We start from the raw sequence: 24,795 nt of genomic DNA, 5'->3' as shown, positions 1-24,795 counted from the left end.
ACATGCGCAGAGATTACTTTTAATAAACATGCAGAAACGGGACAGCGTTGTACTTAATTCAGTCAAATAAAATAATGAAATTTCTTACTACTCTGTACTGTTAGTCTGAAAGTGCCTAATGGGTCCTTTAAGGTCTGATCTGAATAAATACTAGAAGAAATGTGCACTTTAATAGAAAGCAAAAATGTATTAGCTTAATCTAATTTAGGTATATGCAAACTAATGAGCATCTATTAGCTTAAACTACCTTTGACATTTTCCACAAGTGAGTCTCACTGTCTTTGCCCATCCTGGGTGACGGGTTGACACTTGAAAGTCTATCTGAGTTTCCATAGTACTGGTCCTTGAACCCCAGTCAGATGGTGAAAAGTCCCTAGCTCCGTCTCACAAATCCCCAGTCCAAAGGTGAAAGGTTCCAGCAAGCTGGAGAAAGTTACCAAGTTAACGCTATTCTGAATCTGATATTATATATTGTATTATCATTCCTCAAATATTTCTCTGTGCTTGATGTTCACAAACAAATCCAGGTGTCATTGCAAACTAGCCTGTTCTCAAACTAAGGCAAGGTTGTTGTTAAAACAATAGGCTGTTGTTACACTAAGCTTGTTTTTCATGTATTTTCCTTCAATTGCTTATTGCCATGTTCAAATAACCCTTAATGATCTGGTTTGGAAATATCATTTTTGAGCCAAATACTAACACTTTATTCAATGGGTGGTTTTATCTTATCACAGAAAGACAAACAAAAGAGGGCTAATATGATGTCTGACATCAGAAATAAACCGTGATTGTTATTCAGCGGAACACTTGAAACTATTATTCTCTGCAATGGCTAAAGATTTAGTTTAATAATTAAGTTAAGTTTAATGACTTTAATTACTTATCAAATTATTCCTGTTTCTTTAGGGTTTTGTAAATAAGCTTGATGAATTGATTCATTGGTTGTTTGAAGCCATGGAAACAACTGAAAACTGGACACCTCCGAAAGCTGATACATGCAGTCTGAAACTTTATCTGGAAACCCATTTGGTAAGACATATGCTCCTGAAATCTCATATTAACAAAATGAGTTATATATTAAAATCTTTTGATTTAATAGAACAAGTATGCTGTATAAAATACTTAATGTTCAGGAACACTTTCTTCATATAAGTGGCAAATCTCTTATACATCAAGAAAAAAGAACATTGAATTATTTTAGTTATAATAACACCACACTATTCACTAAATGAATTTTGATTGATTTAAACCATAATGCAATATGTTTATTATGTGAGGGATCCTTGTTGGAATTTATCTAGTGTGCACTTGAACCATAAGCAGAAATCCTGGGACATATTGGTTTCATCCCAGATGAGCTGTAATTGACTGCAGCAATATCAGTTTAAGGAGGATTCTATTTCTCATCACTATCCAGTGTAAATCTCAGGGACTACTATAATCAGTCAGAAAAAGTAAGTTAACATATAGGGTATTACAAATTAAAGAAAACTTCCTTCAAATTTAAAAGCAAATTGTGCAAATGTTCTTCACTTTTTTGTGAAGTTGTTGCTTAATTATCAATGTTTGGGACCATGCTTAGTATCCAGTTATGGATATAAATAAGGTTAGCCTGTTAATATTGGCTATTGTTGTTGAAAACTTTGTTTCATAAGTGTTCTGACTCTATTAAAAATATTACATTGAAACAGTGAAAAACATTAGATTTTGAAAAAAACATTATTAAGTCGGTGTCTAAACAATTTGTTTTTTATTTCACATTACACTTGCTTAGGATTGTCTGAACAGATCAAAAATCAAGTTACAATTAATTGCTTTGCTCTTTATTATCATCGTTATCAATGCAAGAATAATGTTTTTGCAACTATTTCATTGTAATAATTAATTCACCAGCAATTGGTCACTAACAAATAAGAAATTCCGTGTCACTGGCTATAGGTTCATTGGAGCCTTTTGTGGCTAGTAAGTCTGATCTTAGAGATGCATCTCCAAACGCACATTTGGAAGACATTTCTGGGAGGTGAAATTGATTCTTGCAAAAGCAAGTATGGAAGAGGAACTGGAGAAAAGAATGCCAATGATCCCAGGGCCAAGGACCACTTCCATCTCCTGGCAACACCTGCAAAATATGTGGTTGGGGTTATAGCTGTAGGGTTGCTTAAAAATCTGAAATCATATTTTCAACAATTATTAAAATTCAGATCCAGCGAAACAATCGTATATTTTAATTGGCACAGATGCACAAACTAGAATGGATTTAGACACAAACATTTACATACAAATAATATATATGTTTAAACTGTTCACTTTTAAAAGAGTTCTTTTGGACCTCTGCAATCCTTGATTGAGCGTGTTATCAGGTGATCATGCCTCTACTAATGTTCCTTTTCAGTTAGCATATAAATATTCAAGGGTTGTCTTCTGTGATCAGAAACCTTTTCTTGAGGATTAGGTGATTTGACCATGAATCCTTTCAGTGAGAACAATTCAAGATAACCAGTCATCCCTGTACCCATTCAGTGGCTGAGCTATCTGACAATGTGTCAATTTATTCTATTGGGTATTGGGCAGCACCTCAAAAGTTAATGCTTCCAAATAAACCTGTTGGACTATAATCTGGGGTTGTGTGATTTTTAACTTTATCCACCCCAGTCCAACACCAGCACCTCCAAATCGTGAGTATTAATAAGCATAATTATGCGATTTCCGTTGTTGTTTTTCAATGGAGCCTCGCACAAAAGTTGTGGAGAATGATTGATGTTACACCACCAGTCACACTTCTTTCATGAGTTTACACAAAAGGTGTGATTTCAAAAAGTGAGTAGAGACTTAAAATAACTAGGTTCAGGATTCAATGCCAACACCTATTCATCCAATTGCAGTAGCATTATTCCACCAGAATAAAAACATTTTTGGTTCATGTTTTTAGTCCATTAGGTTTGGGTTTCATTGGTGAATAATGCGCCTCCTACTTTGGTACTAGGTCAGTGAGACCCATGTTTGAAACTATAGTTGTTACTGAGTTAACAAAATTCAGCTAAGTCAATAATGGGGGCATGATAACCACTCTAGTTTCACTCTGGCAGACAGGCAAATCATTGAGGATTCTTGTTTCTGATTGCTATCTAATGCCCGATGTTACATTCTAGAACATACATAGGAGGAAGAATGAAATGTGTCTGTATGTTTTCTGTGATAAAATAGCTTGCTAAGGCATGGAAAGTAATTACGCAGAGTAGATACTGGAGGAGTCAAGGATTCAAAACTTTGGTATTATTTCCTAGCTTCTCGACAGGATTAAACAACTGGAAAAAGAACCTATCGATCTGCTTTTAAAAAAAAATCAGGTAATTTCGAGGATGCTAATATTTAACTTCTTTTGTTGCAGTGTTTTAAACTCAATGTAGATAGTCACTGTGCACTAAAAGATGCTGTGGTAGAAGAAGGACAGCAACTTCTGGAGCTCATTGAATCACGCAAATCAGGTAAGTCCTCTAAGTAAAAACAATTTCAGGAGTCACAATGTCCCTTTATTTAAGCAGAACCTACTTTGACAGTGGCGCTAATTGGAAAATCAGGATCTGACTAAATCTACATTTGACATGAATTTCGGTTGATGTTCAGAGGGATTTGGGTGTACTTATACAATGGACACAGAAAGTTAACATCAAGCTCAATTAATGAGGCTACTGTCATGTTGGCCTTTGTTGCTTGGAGATTAGTGTACAAGAATAAATTGTTTGGGGTCCTGGTGAGACCACACCTGGAATATTGTCTGTAGTTTTGGTCTCCATATTTAAGGAGGGTTACACTTGCGTGAGAGGCAGCACAATAATGGTTCACTAAATTGAACCCTTAGATAACAAGTGTCCTATGACAAGAAGCTGAGCTAATTGAGTTCACATTCTCTGGAGTTAAAAAGAATGAAGGTTGGTCATATTGTAATGTACACAATTCTGAAGAAGCTTGACAAGTTAGCCAGTGAGAAGTGCTTTTCCCACAATCTGGAGAATCTAAAACAGAGGTGCACAATCACAGGATAAGAGGATGATCATCTCGGACTGAGATAAGCAGAAATTTCTAGACTAAAAGGATTGTGAGTCTTTTGAACTCTTTGCTCTGGAGGGTTGTGAATACGTTACTGTCTCATGTATTTAAAGTTAAGACAGACAGAATTTTGATCTCTCATGGAATCAGGAAATGCTGAGGGCAAGTGGGAAACTGGAGTTTAAGCCAAAAATCGCCATCACTGTCAATATTTTCAAATCAACTTGTTCAGAGAATTCATTCTACTCTGCTGGAATGATGGGATGTGAATCTAGGCCTCTGGGCTCAGAAATAAGCATACAACCACTGGGGCACCAGAGCTCCTTGTATTATTGTATTATTCTGACTGTGACAGGAGGAATGTGTTAATAATTAAATCCCACTACTCCACCAGTCACACCATTAGAATAAATATCTTGATTCAATTATCAAAATAGTCAATTCCACTCTTTTGTACTTCTACCCAGAGTAACAGAAATGTTGACCAGACTTCTTTACTGATCTCAAAATAATCCAGTTGTGATAAACAGAACCTATTCTTTAAGCAAGCAGCAACTACTGATTAACATCCGAGCTACAATTCAGAATTAAACTATATAACCTTAATCCCATACGCAGACACAATCTCACAATACAAAAAAGACCAGTCTCTGCAGATCAGATGAATTTTCCAAAAAAAAAGTGATAAAAAGATGATTGAAACAAACAGCTCCCATTCAGACCCAATTAGAGATTAATAATCCTTTTGTAGCCCTTCTTAACTGTCAACCAAAAAGAGAAAACAGGCTGCAACTGTCATTGAGAGTTAAAATAATCCTCTGCTGGACTCCTTAGATTGAAAACCCAGGTAAGGAAAAAGAAAACATCTGGTCATGCCATTTAAATAGTTTATTTTGTTACATTCATCCATATTATTAATGCTTGTCTGAAAAGCTACAATTATTTCTGCAAAGATTCTGAGTTCACATATTGATTGACAGTTCAGAGATGCTACTCAAGGAATATTCTTCTTTTAATTGGGTCTGAATAAGAGTTTGTTTGTTTCAATAACAGATGAAGGAGTTTTAAAAGGTTTGGACCGAATCTTCCAGTCCAGAGGCAGCATGGGACAGAAACTTGATTAGGAGGGGTGATAACATATCAGAACACCATTGCTTTACCAACTCTATTCAAATTAAGTTATGGGTGGGAAAACCAAAGCTTGTCTTTTCTATTCCATCACCAAATGAGGCCCTTAAACAATCGTTAGTCTTTCCAATGAAGCTGAATCAGTTCCAAGTTGGATAATAACAAGTTACCACTGCAGACAGACTGTTATTGGGTGGGGGAATCCCTCAACCAGCATTAACCTATGCATGACCACTGCCATTCATTCTGGCTTTATGACCCCCACCCCATGGGATGCTCCCCACCACCTACAATGACACTCAGCTGTTATCTGCTTGTTCCTCCATCCTGAGATGCTAGGACCAGTTCTGTAGCCAGCAGGAAATCCTCAAATCCCTTAATAAGATTCTGCCCATGATGTGAAATTAATCTCAAGATATTAGTAGCAACAGCAGTCAAAGAGATATTTACGTAACATTTTGTTTAGTTAAACATAATATTTTCTTGTTGATTTTACAGAAAGGTCTAAATCCCAGTGTTCCACTTTATCTTATGTGTTGCCACCTTGTGCAGGTTAGATGAATTGACCATGCTAAATTGCCCATAGCGTTCAGGTTGTGTAGGTTAGGTGCATTAGTTATGGAAATGTGTTGCTGGAAAAGCGCAGCAGGTCAGGCAGCATCCAGGGAACAGGAGAATCGACGTTTCAGGCATAAGCCCTTCTTCAGGAATGGTTATGGGTTAGTTATGGGTAAATGTAGAGTGATAGGTTGGGGAATGGGTCTGGCTGGTTATTCTTCGGAGGGTTGGTATGGACTTGTTGGGCCAAAGGGCCTGTATCCATACTGTAGGGATTCTATGATATTATGATTCTATTGTGCACTTAATTAAAATGAACCCATTATATCCTAGCACTAAAGAAACCCAGTACTTCACTCTTCACTCGTATTATAAATTACAGAAAATATAGTTTTAAATTGCATTTTGAACTTTATTTTAAAATCTGACAATGTATTCTCGCCTACTGTTCTTCTGTCGTCAGATTGAGTTAAAACATGATTGAAGATACAACTCAGTGCAGTCAGTCCCGCTGAGAATCTGTTTGAGTCCAGCATATAGCAGAAGATGAAAGTATTTTCTGCCAGCATCTTAGATGATTGTGGAGTCTGTAAATTAATGTATGTCTTGTAGTCTCAATCTTCTCAGTCAGCACAATTTATACCAATCTTAAGCATTGTACCTAATTTGATAGTATGAGACCCTAAGAGGTTCCAAGAGTTTGAAATGCTGTATTGATTAGTACAGCAGGGAACTGTTCAGAAGTTTGGGTTATGGCAAATCATTGAAGCATTGCCAATACAATACTGAAATAAGTAGTACTATTCCTCACCTAAAACCATCACAGTAGGGAACATGGTTTTTTTAATATATTTTCCATCATTATGATTCCGTACTTCATAGGATTCAACGCATTTCAAGTTTAATATGTAAATAGCACTTCATGGTGCTATTTGTTAACTAGGGTTACATGAATTCATATTGGAAACAAGTTTAGAGGTATCCTTTTCTCTTTAGATGTTTCAATTCAACTTTGAAGAAGTAAAATGTGGCTTGATTGAAATATTTATGGGGAACTGCAAGGTATATGATATTCTGTCTCCCCATAACATTTGTTAATTGATTGCTATTAGTGTTATGCTTCTTCTGTTGAGTGCTGATATCTAGTTGTTCTGCTTTGAAGGATTGAAAGACATGCTGCAGATTATTACAAGTCAATGGCAGGAGCTACAAAAACAAATCAAACGACAGCACAGTTGGATTCTTCGAGCACTGGACATAATCAAAGCTGAGATACTGGCAACTGATGTGACTGCAGATGGTTTAGAAGGATCTAGAAGCCCCATAGTAAGTTAGTTATATCAAACATGTCTTGAGATACTTTAAATGTGTAACAATTTATTAATTTTCAGCCACCATTTATAGCAAGTGTTATTGTGTTTTTGAAGTAGAACAACTATACAATTCTATTTTCTCGTTAATGTACAAACACAAACACATGTTAACATCAGGAAATATTTGTACAATGTACATACCTGAAAACTGCAGTGATGCTGCTTGGAGGCTTAGAATAGGGCACATTAATGAAGCAAGGTACCACACTGACCAAATTTTGAGTTTGCTTTAAAAGAGTTACCACCTCTTTGTTCCTTGAAAGTGGGGTCTCAGATAGACAGGGTAGTGAGGAAAGTATTTGGTATGCTAGCCTTTATTAGTCTAAAAACTGAATGTTGGATTTGGGATGTCATGTTGCAGCTGTACAGGACCTTGGTTAGGCCACATTTGGAATAATGCATTCAAGTTTGGTCTCCCTGCTTTAGGAAAGATATTGTTAAATTTGAAAGGATTCAGAAAAGATTTACAAAGATGTTGCCTGGTTTGGAGGGTTTGAGCTATAGGGAGAGGCTGAATAGGCTGGGGCTATTTACCCTGGAGTGTCGGAGGCTGAGGAGTGATCTTCTAAAGATTTATAAAATCATGAGGGGTATGGACAAGGTGAATAGCCAAGATCTTTTTCTCAGGTTAAAGGGTATCCAAAACTAGAGGGTACAGATTTAAGCTGAGAGGGGAAATTTATAAAAGGTACCTAAGGTGCACCTTTTTCCACACAGAGAGTGGTGTGTGTTTGAAACAAGCTGCCAGAGGAGGTAGTGGAGGTTGTTACAGTTACAACATTTAAAAGGCATTTGGGTGGATATATGAATAGGAAGTGTTTAGAGAGATATGGACCAAATGGAACTAGATTAATTTAAGATACTTGGTCAGCACGGATGAGTTGGACCGAAGGGTCTGTTTCCGTGCTGTACAATGCTGTGACTCTATGACTCTAATTATTCAAAGAGTAACTGTGTGACTTTATACAAAATATATTATACACTTTTGAGATATACTTTCCTCTGTTTGTTAATGTTAGCAAAAAAAAATATGTGAATATAAAATGAGGATTTTACTCTTACTCAAAGCAACCTTCCTACTCCTAATGCAGCACACTCCAATATTTTGTTATTTCAACCATAGATTTCCAATATCCTTTCTCCTTTCTCCTCAAATCTGGTCAGTTGGCATCATCAGCAAGTCTGTAGATGTTTTGTGGGGATTTCCACATGTCCAGTATGTCTTAATTCTGTTTAATTGTATGTATAACTATCAGTAAATTCATTTTGTATGGGCAAGCGAATGATGTCACATTTGTTTTCAAGGAATATATTTTTCATTTCCTGGAATTATCTGTCATGAAAGAGAGTTGGATCTTTTCACTGTAGCAATGTGTGGATGTAGAGAGACTTCATTGAGGCCTTTAAAATAATGGAAAGCTAGCTTGTGATGTATGCGTGTGATAAACCTAACATGAGAACAGATCTTAGTATTGCTGTAATGCCACTTTGAAGATGAACTTCTATGTTACATCTGTCAGTGACACTTTGTTCATTTAAGTCTATGATATGCAGATGAAACTTGTTTCTCTGAGCACTCAGAAGTTATTTAATTTAAAAAAAGGGCTATACTTATCCTTTTACTTTGGGCATTTAAATGTATGACCAAAAGTAGAAGGTTAGTTTTTGTAACGCAGTGACCAGTTGCCCCAGATTTTATTTATTTCACTGATGTTAAAAGTAGGTGGGGTAGCTGAAGCCTGTAGAACTATTACAATGCAAACACCCCATCCATCTCTCAATTTGGTCATTATTTTCTGTTCTGAAACCTTCCACTAATTTCTATAGTTGCTTCTTCTGGCTATTCTTTGAACAGTTATTAGAAATTTAAGCCCTTTTGTCTTAGTCTCAGAAACAATTAAAACTCTCTTTTAAAGATGCAAATCTCTCGATTTTTACAGTGCATGTGGAACTTGGACTTCCTTTCTGTTGCTGATCCAATTTTTGCTTATGTTGACATGCAAACTGTTCGCATCATATATTTCTTCATCTTCTTCTTTCCAGAGCCAATATTATTATTGTCTGTTGTGAGATATTTGTTATTGTATTTCATTATTTTATTTTTATTTTCATTATTATTTTCACAGCTATATGTACATTCCTTGATGTAAGGGCAGAACTCAAAACTGTTTTATGTAACTGTCAATTAGTTAATTTCTCCTTGTAGCTCAACAGCTGGTAATATATGTGTACTTGATTTTGTTCTAACTGATTTTCACTTCAAACCTAATGAACATGTGATTTTTTTTCTTGAAAGGATCATCTACATAACGCTTACTAGGGCATTCTGCTTTTCTTAAAAACTTCATTATATCAACCCTCAGATCTTCTCAGTTTTGACACATATGCATCTGCTATCTCTTTCTGTTTCCTTAGTTTGATCAGTTTTCCTTCCAGATTCTGTTGGCTGCATCCTGTTTCTGTTGTACTTTATGCATACTTCTACTTTCTTTTCTGTTCCTTATATTTATTTCTGAGTCTACTTTTCTTCAGAGTTGCCCTCCCACCCTCTTCCAGCTGTTCTAGTTCGATAAAGACCACTTCTGTTTACAATGTTACTCTTTGCTGATATTGCATGCTGCTCTTTGTCCTTCTTGTCAGTGTTGTATTAGCTGCTCTTTTTCTCAATTCAACTACAAATAGTAATTACATACTTAAAAAGCCAGCATGTTCAGACAGTGCTCACCAGTTATCAATTTTGCTGAGTGCTACTCAGTTTTTATCTCCTTAACTGTTAGCATCTTTGCACTTTGCTACATCCAATAAATTTCATACATCTAAAATGAAGCACCAAGATGAAATTTTCAAGTGACAAAGTATATTTTAAAATTCTGCCATAAAATGACGAGCATAATTAATATTTCACATCAGTTATCTCTCAAAATTGAAACACAAAATTGACTCCTTACTACAACAGTTGTAAAGTGACACATGATCAATATACATTTAAAATATAAACACATTATATTTAAGTTTGAGATCAATATTCTATCAGCAATGATCTCTAAAACTTCTTTGGTCTTGAAATCATGTATTAGAAGTATGCTTGTAGAGTTTTTATAAAACCCTTCTTATAGAACACGCTAACCTATTCAAAGTAACTGTGATAATTGACAAAACAATTCAATGCAAAAATGTTAACTGTTTTGATGCTAGTAAAGTAGTGTGATTTCAGGGACCATATAAATATAACATTGATTTATTAACAATTCATTTATGAATTGATACATTATTTGCTTTGCCATTTCTGAGAGAAAGTAAGGTGCGGTTTCCCCCACAAAATATTAAATTGCTTTAGTTTCCCACCTTGTTTTCAATAGACTTTTCCTTCTATTCTCAGTAGTTTGTCAAGTAGAGGTTAGTAGAAATGATGAGCAGAATTTTACTTGCCATGAAGAGGTGGGCTTCAATCCTGAAAATGGTCTCGGGACCTTTACAGAGCCTACCTACTTTCTGCTTTGACCTAGACTGTTTTGCAGGTGAACAGGGAACCCAGTCTTCACTCATCCCAACCACATCTTCTTCCACCATGTAGCTGTGAGGAAAATCATTGAAATATTCAATCGGTAATTAGCTTTGACCTTAGCCGTGGATTCTAGCTTTAGCGAGCAGTGCATGGGTTTCCTGAGCTCTTTGCAACTCACTAGAGTCAGTGAAGCAAGTGCAGGGCAGGGAACGCTTCTTCAGTGAAGTTGTCGGTTGGAAAGTCTTCAAGCAGTTAAATATGAAAACCCTGCCTGAGAGCGTGTTCTTACAGGTTAACGAACAAATTCTTGGAAGTTACATGACCTGAAGTGCATTTTGCTGACATCACTTGTCTCATAGAACATAGAACATAGAACAATACAGCACAGAACAGGCCCTTCGGCCCACGATGTTGTGCCGAACTTCTAACCTAGATTAAGTACCCATCCATGTACCTATCCAAATGCCGCTTAAAGGTCGCCAATGATTCCGACTCTACCACTCCCACGGGCAGCGCATTCCATGCCCCCACCACTCTCTGGGTAAAGAACCCACCCCTGACATCTCCCCTATACCTTCTACCTTCACCTTAAATTTATGTCCCCTTGTAACACTCTGTTGTACCCGGGGAAAAAGTTTTTGACTGTCTACTCTATCTATTCCTCTGATCATCTTATAAATCTCTATCAAGTCACCCCTCATCCTTCGCCGTTCCAACGAGAAAAGGCCGAGAACTCTCAACCTATCCTCGTACGACTTCCTCTCCATTCCAGGCAACATCCTGGTAAATCTTCTCTGCACCCTCTCCAAAGCTTCCACATCTTTCCTAAAGTGAGGCGACCAGAACTGCACACAGTACTCCAACTGTGGCCTAACCAAAGTCCTGTACAGCTGCAACATCACTTCACGACTCTTGAATTCAATCCCTCTGCTAATGAACGATAATACTCCATAGGCCTTCTTACAAACTCTATCCACCTGAGTGGCAACCTTCAAAGATCTATGTACATAGACCCCAAGATCCCTCTGTTCCTCCACCTGACTAAGAACCCTACCATTAACCCTGTATTCCGCATTCTTATTTGTTCTTCCAAAATGGACAACCTCACACTTGGCAGGGTTGAACTCCATCTGCCACTCCTCAGCCCAGCTCTGCATCATATCTAAGTCCCTCTGCAGCCGACAACAGCCCTCCTCACTGTCCACAACTCCACCTATCTTCGTATCATCTGCAAATTTACTGACCCACCCTTCGACTCCCTCATCTAAGTCATTAATAAAAATTACAAACAGCAGAGAACCCAGAACTGATCCCTGCGGAACTCCACTTGTAACTGGGCTCCAGGCTGAATATTTACCATCTACCACCACTCTCTGCCTTCGACCGGTTAGCCAGTTTTCTATCCAATTGGCCAAATTTCCCTCTATCCCATGCCTCCTGACTTTCCGCATAAGCCTACCATGGGGAACCTTATCAAATGCCTTACTAAAATCCATGTACACTACATCCACTGCTCTACCCTCATCCACATGCTTGGTCACCTCCTCGAAGAATTCAATAAGACTTGTAAGGCAAGACCTACCCTTCACAAATCCGTGCTGGCTGTCCCTAATCAAGCAGTGTCTTTCCAGATACTCATAAATCCTATCCCTCAGTACCGTTTCCATTACTTTGCCTACCACAGAAGTAAGACTAACAGGCCTGTAATTCCCGGGGTTATCCCTATTCCCTTTTTTGAACAGGGGCACAACATTCGCTACTCTCCAGTCCCCTGGTACCACCCCCGTTGCCAGTGAAGACGAAAAGATCATTGCCAACGGTACTGCAATTTCCTCTCTTGCTTCCCACATAATCCTAGGATATATCCCGTCAGACCCGGGGGACTTGTCTATCCTCAAGTCTCGAGCATGAATGCAGATTATGAAACCCTACCTTCTGCCTCTGAAAAAGAACAAGAGCAGCACTCACATCATCAACAGCACCAAAAGTGCTGTGAGCAATACCAATAGTAAGCTTTGGTTTTCCTGCCCACAACTTAATTTGAATAGAGATGGTAAAGCAATGGTGTTTTGATCTGTTATCACCCCTCCTCATCAAGTTTCTGTCCTATGCTCTTCCTCATCTCATCTGGAACAGAAATAATTGCACCCCAGGTAGAAATAGGCCTTTACCTAATTGACTACTTCAGGGCCTCAATTGGCAGCAGAGCAGAAAGGTCAAGTGTGGGTCTTTCCATACAGGATGAAATTTGATTGGTGGCAGGCAGTGGTATACCATCACCCTACTTAATTAATTCCCTTTCTGCATCTAGATCTGGAAGATTCCTCATAATATTTTCCTTTCTCATCCTTAAGATAAACTACGAAACCCTGAACACCTATCAGGGCAATGTGTGAATGAAGCACTGTTGAAGATAGCTAACTTTGTGTTCTTTGGGCCACCTAAAGATGAGAATTTAACTTTAATGCTCATAGTCTCTTTAAGAATCTTGGTTTAAGGACTAGTCTTCAGATTTCAGATTGCAGGTTTGCAGTTGCATATTTCTGCTTTTACGTGCCATTCAAGTCAAATAGTAATGATGGTCTCATGCAGGCTTTTGTTTAATTTTGGCACCAGTTTGAAGGAAGATAATTAGAACCAATGGAGGGCTGGACCGAGCTAAGCCTTCTTTATGAAGGGAAGCATTTTTTAAAGTTTCTTTTAAGCTGTACTTTATTTTCAGAGAGCAGTGCTTTTATAACCATTGAACTGACTATTTTTAAAATTAGAACAGGAAGCTATTGGGCTTTTTCTCTTTTTTTGAAAGAAATAAGGTTCTCACTTATTTAGTTTTGTTTATATTTGTAACTTCAGCCTTTTTTATTTTACATTAAGGCAATGTTAGAAATTTCTCGTAACTTACAAGAACTTTGATTTTCACCAGAAATGAATTGGTTGTCTTCTGACTGGTCAAGCAGCTATCTGCAGATCTGGAAAAGCACAGCAGGTCAGGCTGCATCTGAGGAGGAGGAGAATCAACATTTCAGGCATAAGTCCTTCATCAGGAATGAATTTTCCAGATGAAGGGCATATGCCCGAAACGTTGATTCTCCTACTCCTCGGATATTGCCTGACCTGCTGTGCTTTTCTAGCACTACACACTTGACTCTGATCTCCAACATCTGCAGTCCTCACTTTCCCTTATCTGCAGATCTGTATGGTTTACTGTGCTCACAGAAACTGATGCTGCTGATTGTGTGCACTCTATGACATGCAGTGCTGTTGATCAGTTGGTCTTCCATTAATTTTGCAATGGATCTGCCATTGAGATCTTGGAATCAATTCTGCACAAATGGCCACCACTGTTAATCATGATATGGGCTTTGCCTTGAGCAGGATATTTTACCTGATAATGCTTAAGTTATACGTTGTAACATAAACTAGAATTAGACAATACCATATTCAAGGATCCAACAGATATTTATTACAGCTGGCTATTATATTTAAATATTACATTCTCAGATACAAGTGTTTGTTAATCAGTTAAGAACACCAAGCAAGATGTGCAGGTAACAACCTGTGGCATTGCCTGCTGCTCAGAAATCGAGAGGAGTTAGTGTAGTGCCATTATTCTTCTTCAACCACATTTGTGAGTGTTTGGCCTTGTAATAACCTATTCGGTTACAGCAAAAGAGCACATTTTTCATAATGTGTCATGCTTTAAGTGACCTGAGTTAAGACCAAGTCCAAGAACTTTATACCATTGTTACATGCCATGATACCATGAGCATATCTCTACAGGTATATTGATATGTTATGTCCCTTAAATGTACAAGTCGTTCTGCAAGAACACATTTCATTAATGCCAATTCGCTGTAACATGTTGACAAATTGGAGACACTGCTTCTAAAGCATGAAATTTTAAAACCTGTATTGGCTGTAATGCGATTGCATCGCCAACACTTTAAGCACTGTTTTAAAGTGCAATTTTTCTATAATGCGGGGTTGTCCAAGAATGCAATCATCACCTGTATAGTTAGATACTAACAGTGAGATTTGGCACACATTGAAATCATGTGTCAGTGCAAAGTGTATGATATGGCATATTTTGCTACTTCTTGCAAATTTTATAATTTTCTCTAATCTTTTCTGTGAACCTCAAATATTCTTCTTCAACCACATTTGTGAGTTTTAACAGAAGTTCTCCCATTGACAAGTGGGGTCGGCAAATTTTCTGTGCAGTTAGATATTTGGAGCATTATTTTATTTGTTAATCAGTTAAGAACACCAAGCAAGATGTGCAGGTAACAACCTGTGGCATTGCCTGCTGCCCAGAAATCGAGAGGAGTTAGTGTAGTGCCATTAAAAGTGGGATGAATTTTGAATGAATCTCTTCTCTTCATTTTTATCTGTTGATCTTAACACTGATACCATTAAGACATGCAAACCAGTTGAGTGAGAAATATCAGGTCATTAATGGGATGCTATCATGGTAAATTTCAGATCAATCAATTTTCCAAAATTAATTGCTTTTCAATATGACAGGTTTCAATTGTACATTTTCACAGAATGTTTGCTCAAAAGCATAGGTTTCTCACTAGAGACAAAATCAGTATTCCAACTTTGCCAAAGAAATCACTACTCTCTTCAATGACCAGGCACACTGAGCAGGAGCAGAATGGGACTGCTGGGTAAGTGGGGTAATATATTTGGGTGGTTGCTTTACCTGAAACACTACTAAGCTAGTGTCTCCCACCCATCTTCCTCCTCTAACCAAAACAAAATGGTTCTCTGTGCCAGCTTGCTAAGGTAACTTTTTTTTTATTTTTTATTTTTCAATAGTCTCTTTCAGAATTTTTTATTTTTCAATAGTCTCTTTCAGAACTTAGAATAGGGAATGGAGGTTAGGGTAGTTGAATGTTCCTCCTGCAGAATGTGGGAGGTAAGGGTCACCACTAGTGTCCCTGCTGACTTCAGCTGCGGGAAGTGTACCCAATTCCAGCTCCTCGAAAACTGTGTTAGGGAACTGGAGCTGGAGCTGGATGACCTTCGGATCATTCGGGAAGCTGAGAGGGTTTTTGAGGGGAGTTATAGGAAGGTAGTCCCACCTCAGATACAAGAAAAAGGCAGATGGGTTAAAGTCTGGGGACGGAAAGGGAACCGGCAGACAGTGCAGGGATCCCCTGTGGCTGTTCCCCTCAATGTATTGTTTTGGATACTATTGGATGGGGGAGTGACTTACCAGGGGTAAGCCATGGGGTACAGGTTGTTATCTCTCATTTGTTGCCCATGCCACGTGATAGCGAGGCAAGGAATAGGGAGACAGGGGAGTTGGGCATGTGGCTACAGGGATGGTTCAGGAGGGAGGGTTTTGGATATCTAGATAATTGGGGCTCATTCTGGGGTAAGTGGGACCTCTACAAACAGGATGGTCCACACCTGAATCAGAGGGGCACCAATACCCTGGGTGTGAAATTTGCTAATGATGTTTGGGAAGGTTTAGCAGGGGGATGGGAACCCAAATTGTAGTTCCAGTGGCCAGGAGGTTGAGAGTAGTGAGGTCAGAAATAAGGTTTCAAGGTGCAAGAGTAAACCAGCAAGCAGGGAGGTGGTTTGAAATGTGTCTACTTCAACGTCAGGAACATCCGGAATGAGGTGGGTGAATTTACAGCTTAGGTTGGTATCTGGGACTTTGATGTTGTGGCCATTTTGGAGACATAGATACAGCAGGGACAGGAATGGTTGTTGCAGGTTCTGGGGTTCAGATATTTCAGTAAGAAGAGGTAAGATGGTAAAAGGGGGAGAGGGTGTGGCATTGTTAGTCAAGGACAGTATTATAGTGGCAGAAAGGAAGTTTTGAGGACTTGTCCACTGAGGTATATGGGCTGAGGTTAGAAACAGGAAAGAAGAGGTCACCAAGTTAGGAGTTTTCTATGAGTCTCCCAATAGCTCAAGAGATGTAGAAGAAAGGATAGCAAAAATGGTTCTGGATAGGAGCGAGAGTAACAGGGTCGTTGTTATGGGGGACGTAATTTTCAAAATATTGACTTGAAATACTATAGTTCAAGTACTTTAGATAGGTCAGTTTTTGTCCAGTGTATGGAAGAGGGTTTCCTGACACAGTATGTAGACTGGCCAACAAGGTGTGAGGTCACATTGGATTTGATACTGGGTAATGCATCTGGCCAGGTGTTAGATTTGGAGGCAAGTGCACACTTTGGTGATAGTAACCACAATTCGGTTATGTTTACTCTAGCAATGAAAAGGGATAGGTATATAACACAGGCAAGAGTTATAGCTGGGGGAAAGGCAATTATGATGCAAGTAAGCAGGATTTAGGATGCATCGGATTAATTAGGTTCCCTACAGCGTGGAAACAAGGCCCTTCAGCCCAACCAGTCCACACCGACCCTCCAAAGAGTAACCCACCCAGACCCATTTCCCTCTGACTAACGCATCTAACACTATGGGCAATTTAACTTGGCCAATTCACCTAACATGCACATCTTTGGACTGTGGGAGGAAACCAGAGCACCCGGAGAAAACCCACGCAGACACAGGGAGAATGTGCAAACTTCACACAGACAGTCGCCCGAGGCTGGAATTGAACCTGGGACCCTGGTGCTGTGATGCAGCAGTGCTAACCACTGAGCCACTATGCCACCCACAGTGGCTGGGGAAGCAAGCTGCAGGAGATGAGCACAATTGGAATGTGCTTATTCAAGGAACAGCTACTGCGTGTCCTTGATAAGCATGTACCTGTCAGGCAGGGAGAAGTGGTGGAGTGAATGAGCCATGGTTTACTAAAGAAATTGAATCTCTTGTCAAGAGGAAGAAGAAAGCTTATGTAAGGATGAGGTGTGAAGGCTTGAGAGCTACAAGTTGGCCAGGAAAGACCTAAAGAGAGCTATGAAGAGGCAGGAGGGGACATGAGAAGTCATTGGAATATAAGATCAAGGAAACCCCGAAAGCTTTCTATAGGTATGTCAGGAATAAAAGAATGACAAGAGTAAAATTAGGGCCAATCAAGGACAGCAGTGGGAAATTGTGCGTGCAGTCTGAGGAGATAGGAGAAGTGCTAAACAAATATTTTTTGTCGGTATTCACACTGGAAAAAGACAATGTTGTTGAAGAGAATGCTGAGATACAGGCTACTAGACAAGATGAAATTCCGATGGAGGGCTCCTGTCTGAAACGTCGATTTTCCTGCTGCTCGGATGCTGCCTGATCTGCTGTGCATTTCCAGCACCATTACTCTTGACCCTAGATGGTATTGAGATCCACAAAGAGGTGTTAGCAATTCTGGATAGTATAGGAAGAGATACGTCCTTGGGATGGATGGGATTTATCCGAGGTTTCTCTGGGAAGCCAGGGAGGACATTGCAGAGCCTTTGGCTTTGAACTTTATGTTGTCATTGTGTATAGGAATAGTGTCAGATGACTGGAAGATAGCAAATGTTGTCCCCTTGTTCAAGAAGGGGAGTAGAGCCAACGCTGGTAATTATAGACCAGAGAGTCTTACTTCGGTTGTGGGTAAAGTGTTGGAAAAGATTAGGAATGATAGAATTTATAATCATCTAGAAAGGAATAAGTTGATTAGGGATAGTCAATACGGTTTCATGAAGGGTAAGTTGTACCTCACAAACCTTATTGAGTTCTTCGAGAAGGTAATAAAACAGGTGGATGAGGGTAAAGCGATTGACGTGGTATATATGGATTTCAGCAAAATGTTTGATAAGGTTCCCAACAGTAGGCTATTGCAGAAAATATAGAGGCATGGGATTGAGAGGGCTTTGGCAGTTTGGATCAGAAATTGGCTAGTTGAAAGAAGGCAGAGGGTGGTAGTTGATGGGAAATGTCCATCCTGGAGTTCAGTTACTGGATATTACCACAAGGATTTGTTCTGGGATCACTGCTGTTTGTCATTTTTGTAAATGACCGAGATGAGGGTGTAGAAGGATGGGTTAGTGAATTTGCAGATGACACTAAGGTCGGTAGAGTTGTGGGTAGTGCTGAAGGATGTTGCAGGTTACAAAGGGACCTAGATAAGCTGCAGAGCTGGGCTAAGAGGTGGCACATGGAGTTTAATGTGGAAAAGTGTGAGGTTATACACTTTGGAAGGAGCAACAGGAAAACAGAATACTGGGCTAATGGTAAGATTCTTGATAGTGTAGATGAGAAGAGAGATCTCAGTGTCCATGTGCATAAATCGCTGAAAGTTGCCACCCAAGTTGATAGTGTTGTTAAGAAGGCATACAGTGTGTTAGCTTTTATTGGTAGAAGGATTGAGTTTCGGAGCCACGAGGTCATGCTGCAGCTGTACAAAACTCTGGTGCAGCCGCACGTAGAGTATTGCGTACAGTTCTGGTCACCTCCTTATCGGAAGATTGTGGAAGTTTTGGAAAGTATTCAGAGGAGATTTACTGGGATGTTGCCTGGTCTGGAGGGAAGGTCTTATGAAGAAAGGCTGAGGGACTTGAGGCTGTCTTCATTAGAGAGAAGATGGTTGAGAGGTGACTTAATTGAGATATACAAGATAATCAGAGGTTTAGATAGGGTGGACAGTGAGAGCCTTTTTCTTTGGATAGTGACGGCTAGTACAAAGGGACATAGCATTAAATTGAGGGGTGATAGATATAGGACAAGATATCAGAGGTAGTTTCTTTACTCAGAGAGTAGAAGGGGCGTGGAACACCTTGCCTGCAACAGTAGTTGACTCGCCAACTTTAAGGGCATTTAAATGGGCATTGGATAAAGTTATGGATGAAAATGTAATAGTGTAGGTTGGTTGGGCTTCAGATTGGTTTCACCAGTTGGTGCAACATCATGGGCTGAAGGACCTGGACTGCGCTGTAATGTTCTATGTTCTATCTATGTTCTATGATCATTGTCAAATCTGCTTGTGTGCAATGTTGCAAAAGAATGCATCTCATATTTAGGATGGGTCATTCATGTTTGGTTTCTTTTCCCAAGCAAGCAGTAAAAGTTGGGTCATTTGTTGTCTTCAAGGCTAATTAGATTTTTCATTGTCAAGAGAGTCATGGTTATGGGAGACAGGCAGAAAGGCCACAATCAGGTCAGCTATGATCTTATTGATCGGTGGAGAATCCTCAATGGCCTGCATAACTCTTATTTCTTACATTCTTGAGCAGTACTTTTATCAACATTCAGCACATCAGTTTTTTTTAAAGCTTTTGCATCACCATCAATACTTAGTGAGTGAGGATAATGTTTTAACCAATCTACATGTCATGCACTGGAAGTATTTCCTGCACAATTAAGGATGACTGTTGTTAATAATTTCAGTTACAGAATTAAAACTCTCTGTGACTCATATAATCAGTTCAAACTTATCATCCTCTTTTCAGAATTATGTTTTTTGTGTCATTTCAAACCCTCGGCCTCTTTGCTCTGGGCAATTTACTACATAATGCTACTTGGAATTATATCTAAAGCATCCATTAACTTATCCTTGGGTAATTCTGAAATTGATTCATTCATTATCATTGTTTCATTTTGTTTTTGGATATAAAATTGGATTTACAAACACGCTTTCAGCTCCATTCTATCTGTCTTTAATCCTTCAGTTATGTTGATGCAGGCATCTAATATTTGGAATACTGTGAAACCTGGTAACCATTGAATTTTCTATTCTTTGGATCATGGGGTGGTGATGGCTGAGTGGTATTATCAATAGGCTGTTAATCCAGAGACCCATGTAATGTTATAGGAATCAGGGCTAAAATCCTACCATGGCAGGTGGTGGAATTTAAATCCAATAAAAATCTGGAGTTAAGTGTCAAGATTGTCGGAAAAAACCCATTTGGTTCACTAATGTCATTTAGAGAAGAAAATAGCCATCCTTACGTGGCCTGGTCTACATGTAACTCCAGACCAACAGCAATGTCATCCAGGCAACAAATGCTGGCCAAGCAAGTGACGCCCTCATCCTATTAATGACTTTTTTAAAAAGTCCATAAAGCCTGAAAAAATTGCTTTGCCGACAGACATCTGATTTTACAAGTCTTCTTCTCATCAAACTTTACTTGTCTTTATGAGATACCTGACTACAATCCTGTAGTATGTTCCAGGGATGCTGAAATTGGATTTTGTTAACATTCCGCACAATTTGTTAAAATCCATGAAATGGCTCCTCATTTTTGGAAACTATCAAAATCTAATTTTTTGGTATTCAACAAATTTCATCAAGGAATCTTTATAGAAATTAAATCTTCGTTACTAGCCAACTGATTGGCATCCATGTCTGATTTTACTTCTGATTTTACTTTGTGTAGGAAATGACAATGCCGAGGTCATACTTTGTTTTCAATTTGGTGAGGTAGAAATACAGGCCCACATATCAATTGCAATTCTTCCATTTGAAGAATGAAGTTTTAAGGGGTCACTTTTTAATCTTCACTAACTTCTTCATTAAATGATGCAGTCATATAGTAACATTCCTTCTGTATTTGTGTTGAGGTATTTGGACTGTCTCTCAAGTAGAATTTGAAGAATTCATTGATATCCTCAATAATTACCAACCCCATTAAATTTAAAGCTACAATAGACAGCTGCCATATTGTCTGCATTGCAGTCAGCAGGCAAGGGCTAATTGTACATCATGACCTTCTACCTGTTTTGGGGGCTCTTGAGATTAGTCTCCAAAGTCTCATCAGCAGGTTCCACTTTACAGAACAGGAAATAAGATGATAAATTTCTCATAAATCTTCCTCTAACATATATTGTTATATTTAAGAAAGTAACAAAGTCAACAAAAATTATTTCATTAGAATATATAGCTTTTAATAAATGTTGCTCTGTGTTGGATTTTGTCCTCAATCTTCTGAAAATATGAAAATCTTGGAATAAAATAAAGAAGATAGCATGCAATCCTAAGTTTTTTGGCTTTTGGGAGCTTTACTCGTGATTGCTGTAGGTGAAACTGAATACAGTCCATAACAAAATGAGCAGGATCGCATGACAGACTAAACCTCATACTGCAGTGTTATGTCTTGTGGTTGTTTTGTGTTGGGAGCAATATTTGTCTGTGATGTGAGGATGTTTCCATTGGTCAGAAGATGTGGAAAACCATGGCCATATCATCAAAGAAAGAGAACAAAATAAGTTGCATTTCAGTCTTTCATGTCCTTTACAATGTCTCCAAAATGCATTGCAGGAAATATGTTTTGTTTAAAGTACAGTCATCGTCCTTTTGTTTCAGATGTAGTCAGTGCATTTTGTGGACAAATGCAATTAGGCTCAGAATCATCCCACAAGCATTTTTTTGCTGTTGTTACTTGCTGATGAGCACATTGGCAGAGGAACTCTGCTCTCCTTTGAACAGTACAACATCATCATTTATTTTTGCTAGTGTTCAATGTCTCACCTAAAAAGAAAGCATTTCTGAAACGTAACATCAAGTGTACTCCCAGGTTGCGTGCTCAAATCAGGAACTGTGGTTTGACCAACCTTTTGACTCAATCAAGAATACTTCTATGGAGCTAACTGTTACAAGTCTGCCTGTTGAAAACAAAAAAGCAGCTTATTCCTAAATAGCATTTGATGGCATTGGTCAATCTTTTTTAACATCTGGCTTACAATTTGTGGGGTTTCTGATTATTACAGTATAGTTATTTAACATTGTTAATAACTGAAGTGTATTAAGGACTTGACTCAGCTAGGAGTCCCATAAACTGCTTTAATAAATGGCAATCTATACTATGTCAACAACATTAAGCTGTTTATTCTGTTCCAGGAAATGCTAGACATTAACTGATCAAGCTGGAAAGGAGATGAGGACCATAGAGGTGGGATAGACAAGATGATAATAATGGAAGGTGGGAAAGTGAAAATTCTGAAACAACACAGAAAGAGGTCACTTGTTTAATCATCTCAGTATCAGAAGGAGGGGGGGATGTGTGGAGGGAAGCAAGGAACTAGAGGGATGGAAGAAGGTAGCAAAACAGAGGAAAAGGGGACTGAGCTGGCAGAAAGAAGAGAGGAAAGGGAGAAGTCCATAATGAGCTAGATTTGTGCGGAGCTGTAGAAACCCCTTGGCACTTTGAAAATGACAAATGGGGCATGGATCTGGAAGCCCCAGCTTTGTTACTGCCAGATTCAGTTATTAGTGATAGAGCAAAAGAAGAAGGTGTGAAGCACATAAGGATAAATCATGAAATTGGCTGAGCCATTTAAAAACAATGCACAGGATAACCAGACCTATGTTTTTTTTCACTCAAGAAATGGCCTCAGCCTGAGTGTTCCATCACATTATGGCAGAAATCTTAATGTTCCTAAAGTGGAAACAAAATATATAGAACTATAAAGCTATCAAGTTATTTTAATTGCTTGACTTTAAAATTGAAAACTACTGCCTGCCTGTGCCTGTGACTGTGAGACTAAAATTACACATTATTACTGTTTGACTGCCCTTCACAACCTGACATTATCACAGTGGAGTGTGATAAGTTCATGATTTGATTGTTGATCTCAAAGAGATTACGAAAATACTGTCTGTCTATGATATGGTGTTATAAATACAAATGTTTGTTTTTGTAACAATTTGAGCACAAGAAGAGATTTAACTCTTGAATGGGCTATCAAGATAGGATTTGTTATAGCATGAATTAGAGACTCAGAACTTTATTTTAGAACATAGAACATAGAAGAATACAGCGCAGTACAGGCCCTTTGGCCCTCGATGTTGCGCCGATCCAAGCCCACCTAACCTATACTAACCCACTATCCTCCATATACCTATCCAATGCCCGCTTAAATGCCCATAAAGAGGGAGAGTCCACCACTGCTGCTGGCAGGGCATTCCATGAACTTACGACTCGCTGAGTGAAGAACCTACCCCTAACTTCAGTCCTATATCTACCCCCCCTTAATTTAAAGCTATGCCCCCTTGTAATACCCGACTCCATACGCGGGAAAAGGTTCACACTGTCAACCCTATCTAACCCCCTAATCATCTTGTACACCTCAATCAAGTCACCCCTAAACCTTCTTTTCTCTAATGAAAACAGCCCCAAGTGTCTCAGTCTATCCTCATACGATCTTCCTTCCATACCAGGCAACATCCTGGTAAACCTCCTCTGCACCCGTTCCAGTGCCTCCACATCCTTCCTATAGTATGGCGACCAAAACTGCACACAATATTCCAGATGCGGCCGCACCAGAGTTTTATACAACTGCATCATGACCTCAGGACTCCGGAACTCAATTCCTCTACCAATAAAAGCCAGTACGCCATATGCCTTCCTCACCGCACTATTTACCTGGGTGGCAACTTTCAGAGATCTGTGTACATGGACACCAAGATCCCTCTGCTCATCCACACTGCCAAGTATCCGACCATTAGCCCAGTACCCCATCTTTTTGTTATTCTTCCCAAAGTGAATCACCTCACATTTAGCTACATTGAATTCCATTTGCCACCTTTCTGCCCAGCTCTGCAGCTTCTCTATATCCTGCTGTAACCTGCCACATCCTTCCTCACTGTCAACAACTCCTCCGACTTTCGTATCATCCGCAAACTTGCTCACCCAACCTTCTAACCCCTCTTCCAGGTCATTTATAAAAATGACAAACAGCAATGGTCCCAAAACAGATCCTTGCGGAACACCGCTAGTGACGGCACTCCATGAAGAAACTTTGCCATCAACTACCACCCTCTGTCTTCTTCCATCCAGCCAATTCCTAATCCAAACCTCCAACTCACCCTCAATGCCATATCTCCGTATTTTCTGCAGTAGCCTACCATGGGGAACCTTATCAAACACCTTACTAAAATCCATATATACCACATCTACCGCTTTCCCCTCATCAACCTCCTTCGTCACCTTTTCAAAGAATTCAATAAGGTTTGTGAGGCACGACCTGCCCTTCACAAAACCATGCTGACTATCCTTGATCACATTATTCCTATCCAGATGTGCATAAATCCTATCCCTTACAATTCTCTCTAAGACTTTGCCCACAACAGAAGTGAGACTCACCGGCCTATAGTTACTAGGGTTATCCCTACTCCCCTTTTTGAACAAGGGAACCACATTTGCTATCCTCCAGTCTTCTGGCACTACTCCTGTAGACAAAGAGGACATAAAAATCAAGGCCAATGGCTCTGCAATCTCCTCCCTTGCTTCCCAGAGAATCCTAGGATAAATGCCATCAGGCCCAGGGGACTTATCTATTTTCACCTTT

The 24,795-nt window shown here is 39.1% G+C and overlaps 1 protein-coding gene across 4 annotated transcripts in view; it reads left to right on the top strand.

Moving 5' to 3' along the window:
• Window positions 1–24,795, top strand: part of akap6 (A-kinase anchoring protein 6) — a 418,819-nt gene that overhangs the window by 208,867 nt on the left and 185,157 nt on the right. For all 4 annotated transcript variants that reach the window (XM_087989959.1, XM_043697890.2, XM_043697891.2 and 1 more), the window contains exons 6-8: window positions 907–1,029; window positions 3,389–3,485; window positions 6,896–7,059. In XM_087989959.1, the coding sequence (XP_087846085.1) occupies window positions 907–1,029; window positions 3,389–3,485; window positions 6,896–7,059 (384 nt within the window). The remainder of the gene's footprint in view (window positions 1–906; window positions 1,030–3,388; window positions 3,486–6,895; window positions 7,060–24,795) is intronic.

The sequence above is a fragment of the Chiloscyllium plagiosum genome, unplaced genomic scaffold (genome assembly GCF_037043375.1).
Source record: "Chiloscyllium plagiosum isolate Xiang-an unplaced genomic scaffold, Cpla_swu_hap1 HiC_scaffold_8, whole genome shotgun sequence".
NCBI lineage: Eukaryota > Metazoa > Chordata > Chondrichthyes > Orectolobiformes > Hemiscylliidae > Chiloscyllium > Chiloscyllium plagiosum.
Note: the sequence above shows the minus strand (reverse complement) of the source record. Positions and strands in the feature narration are given on the sequence as shown.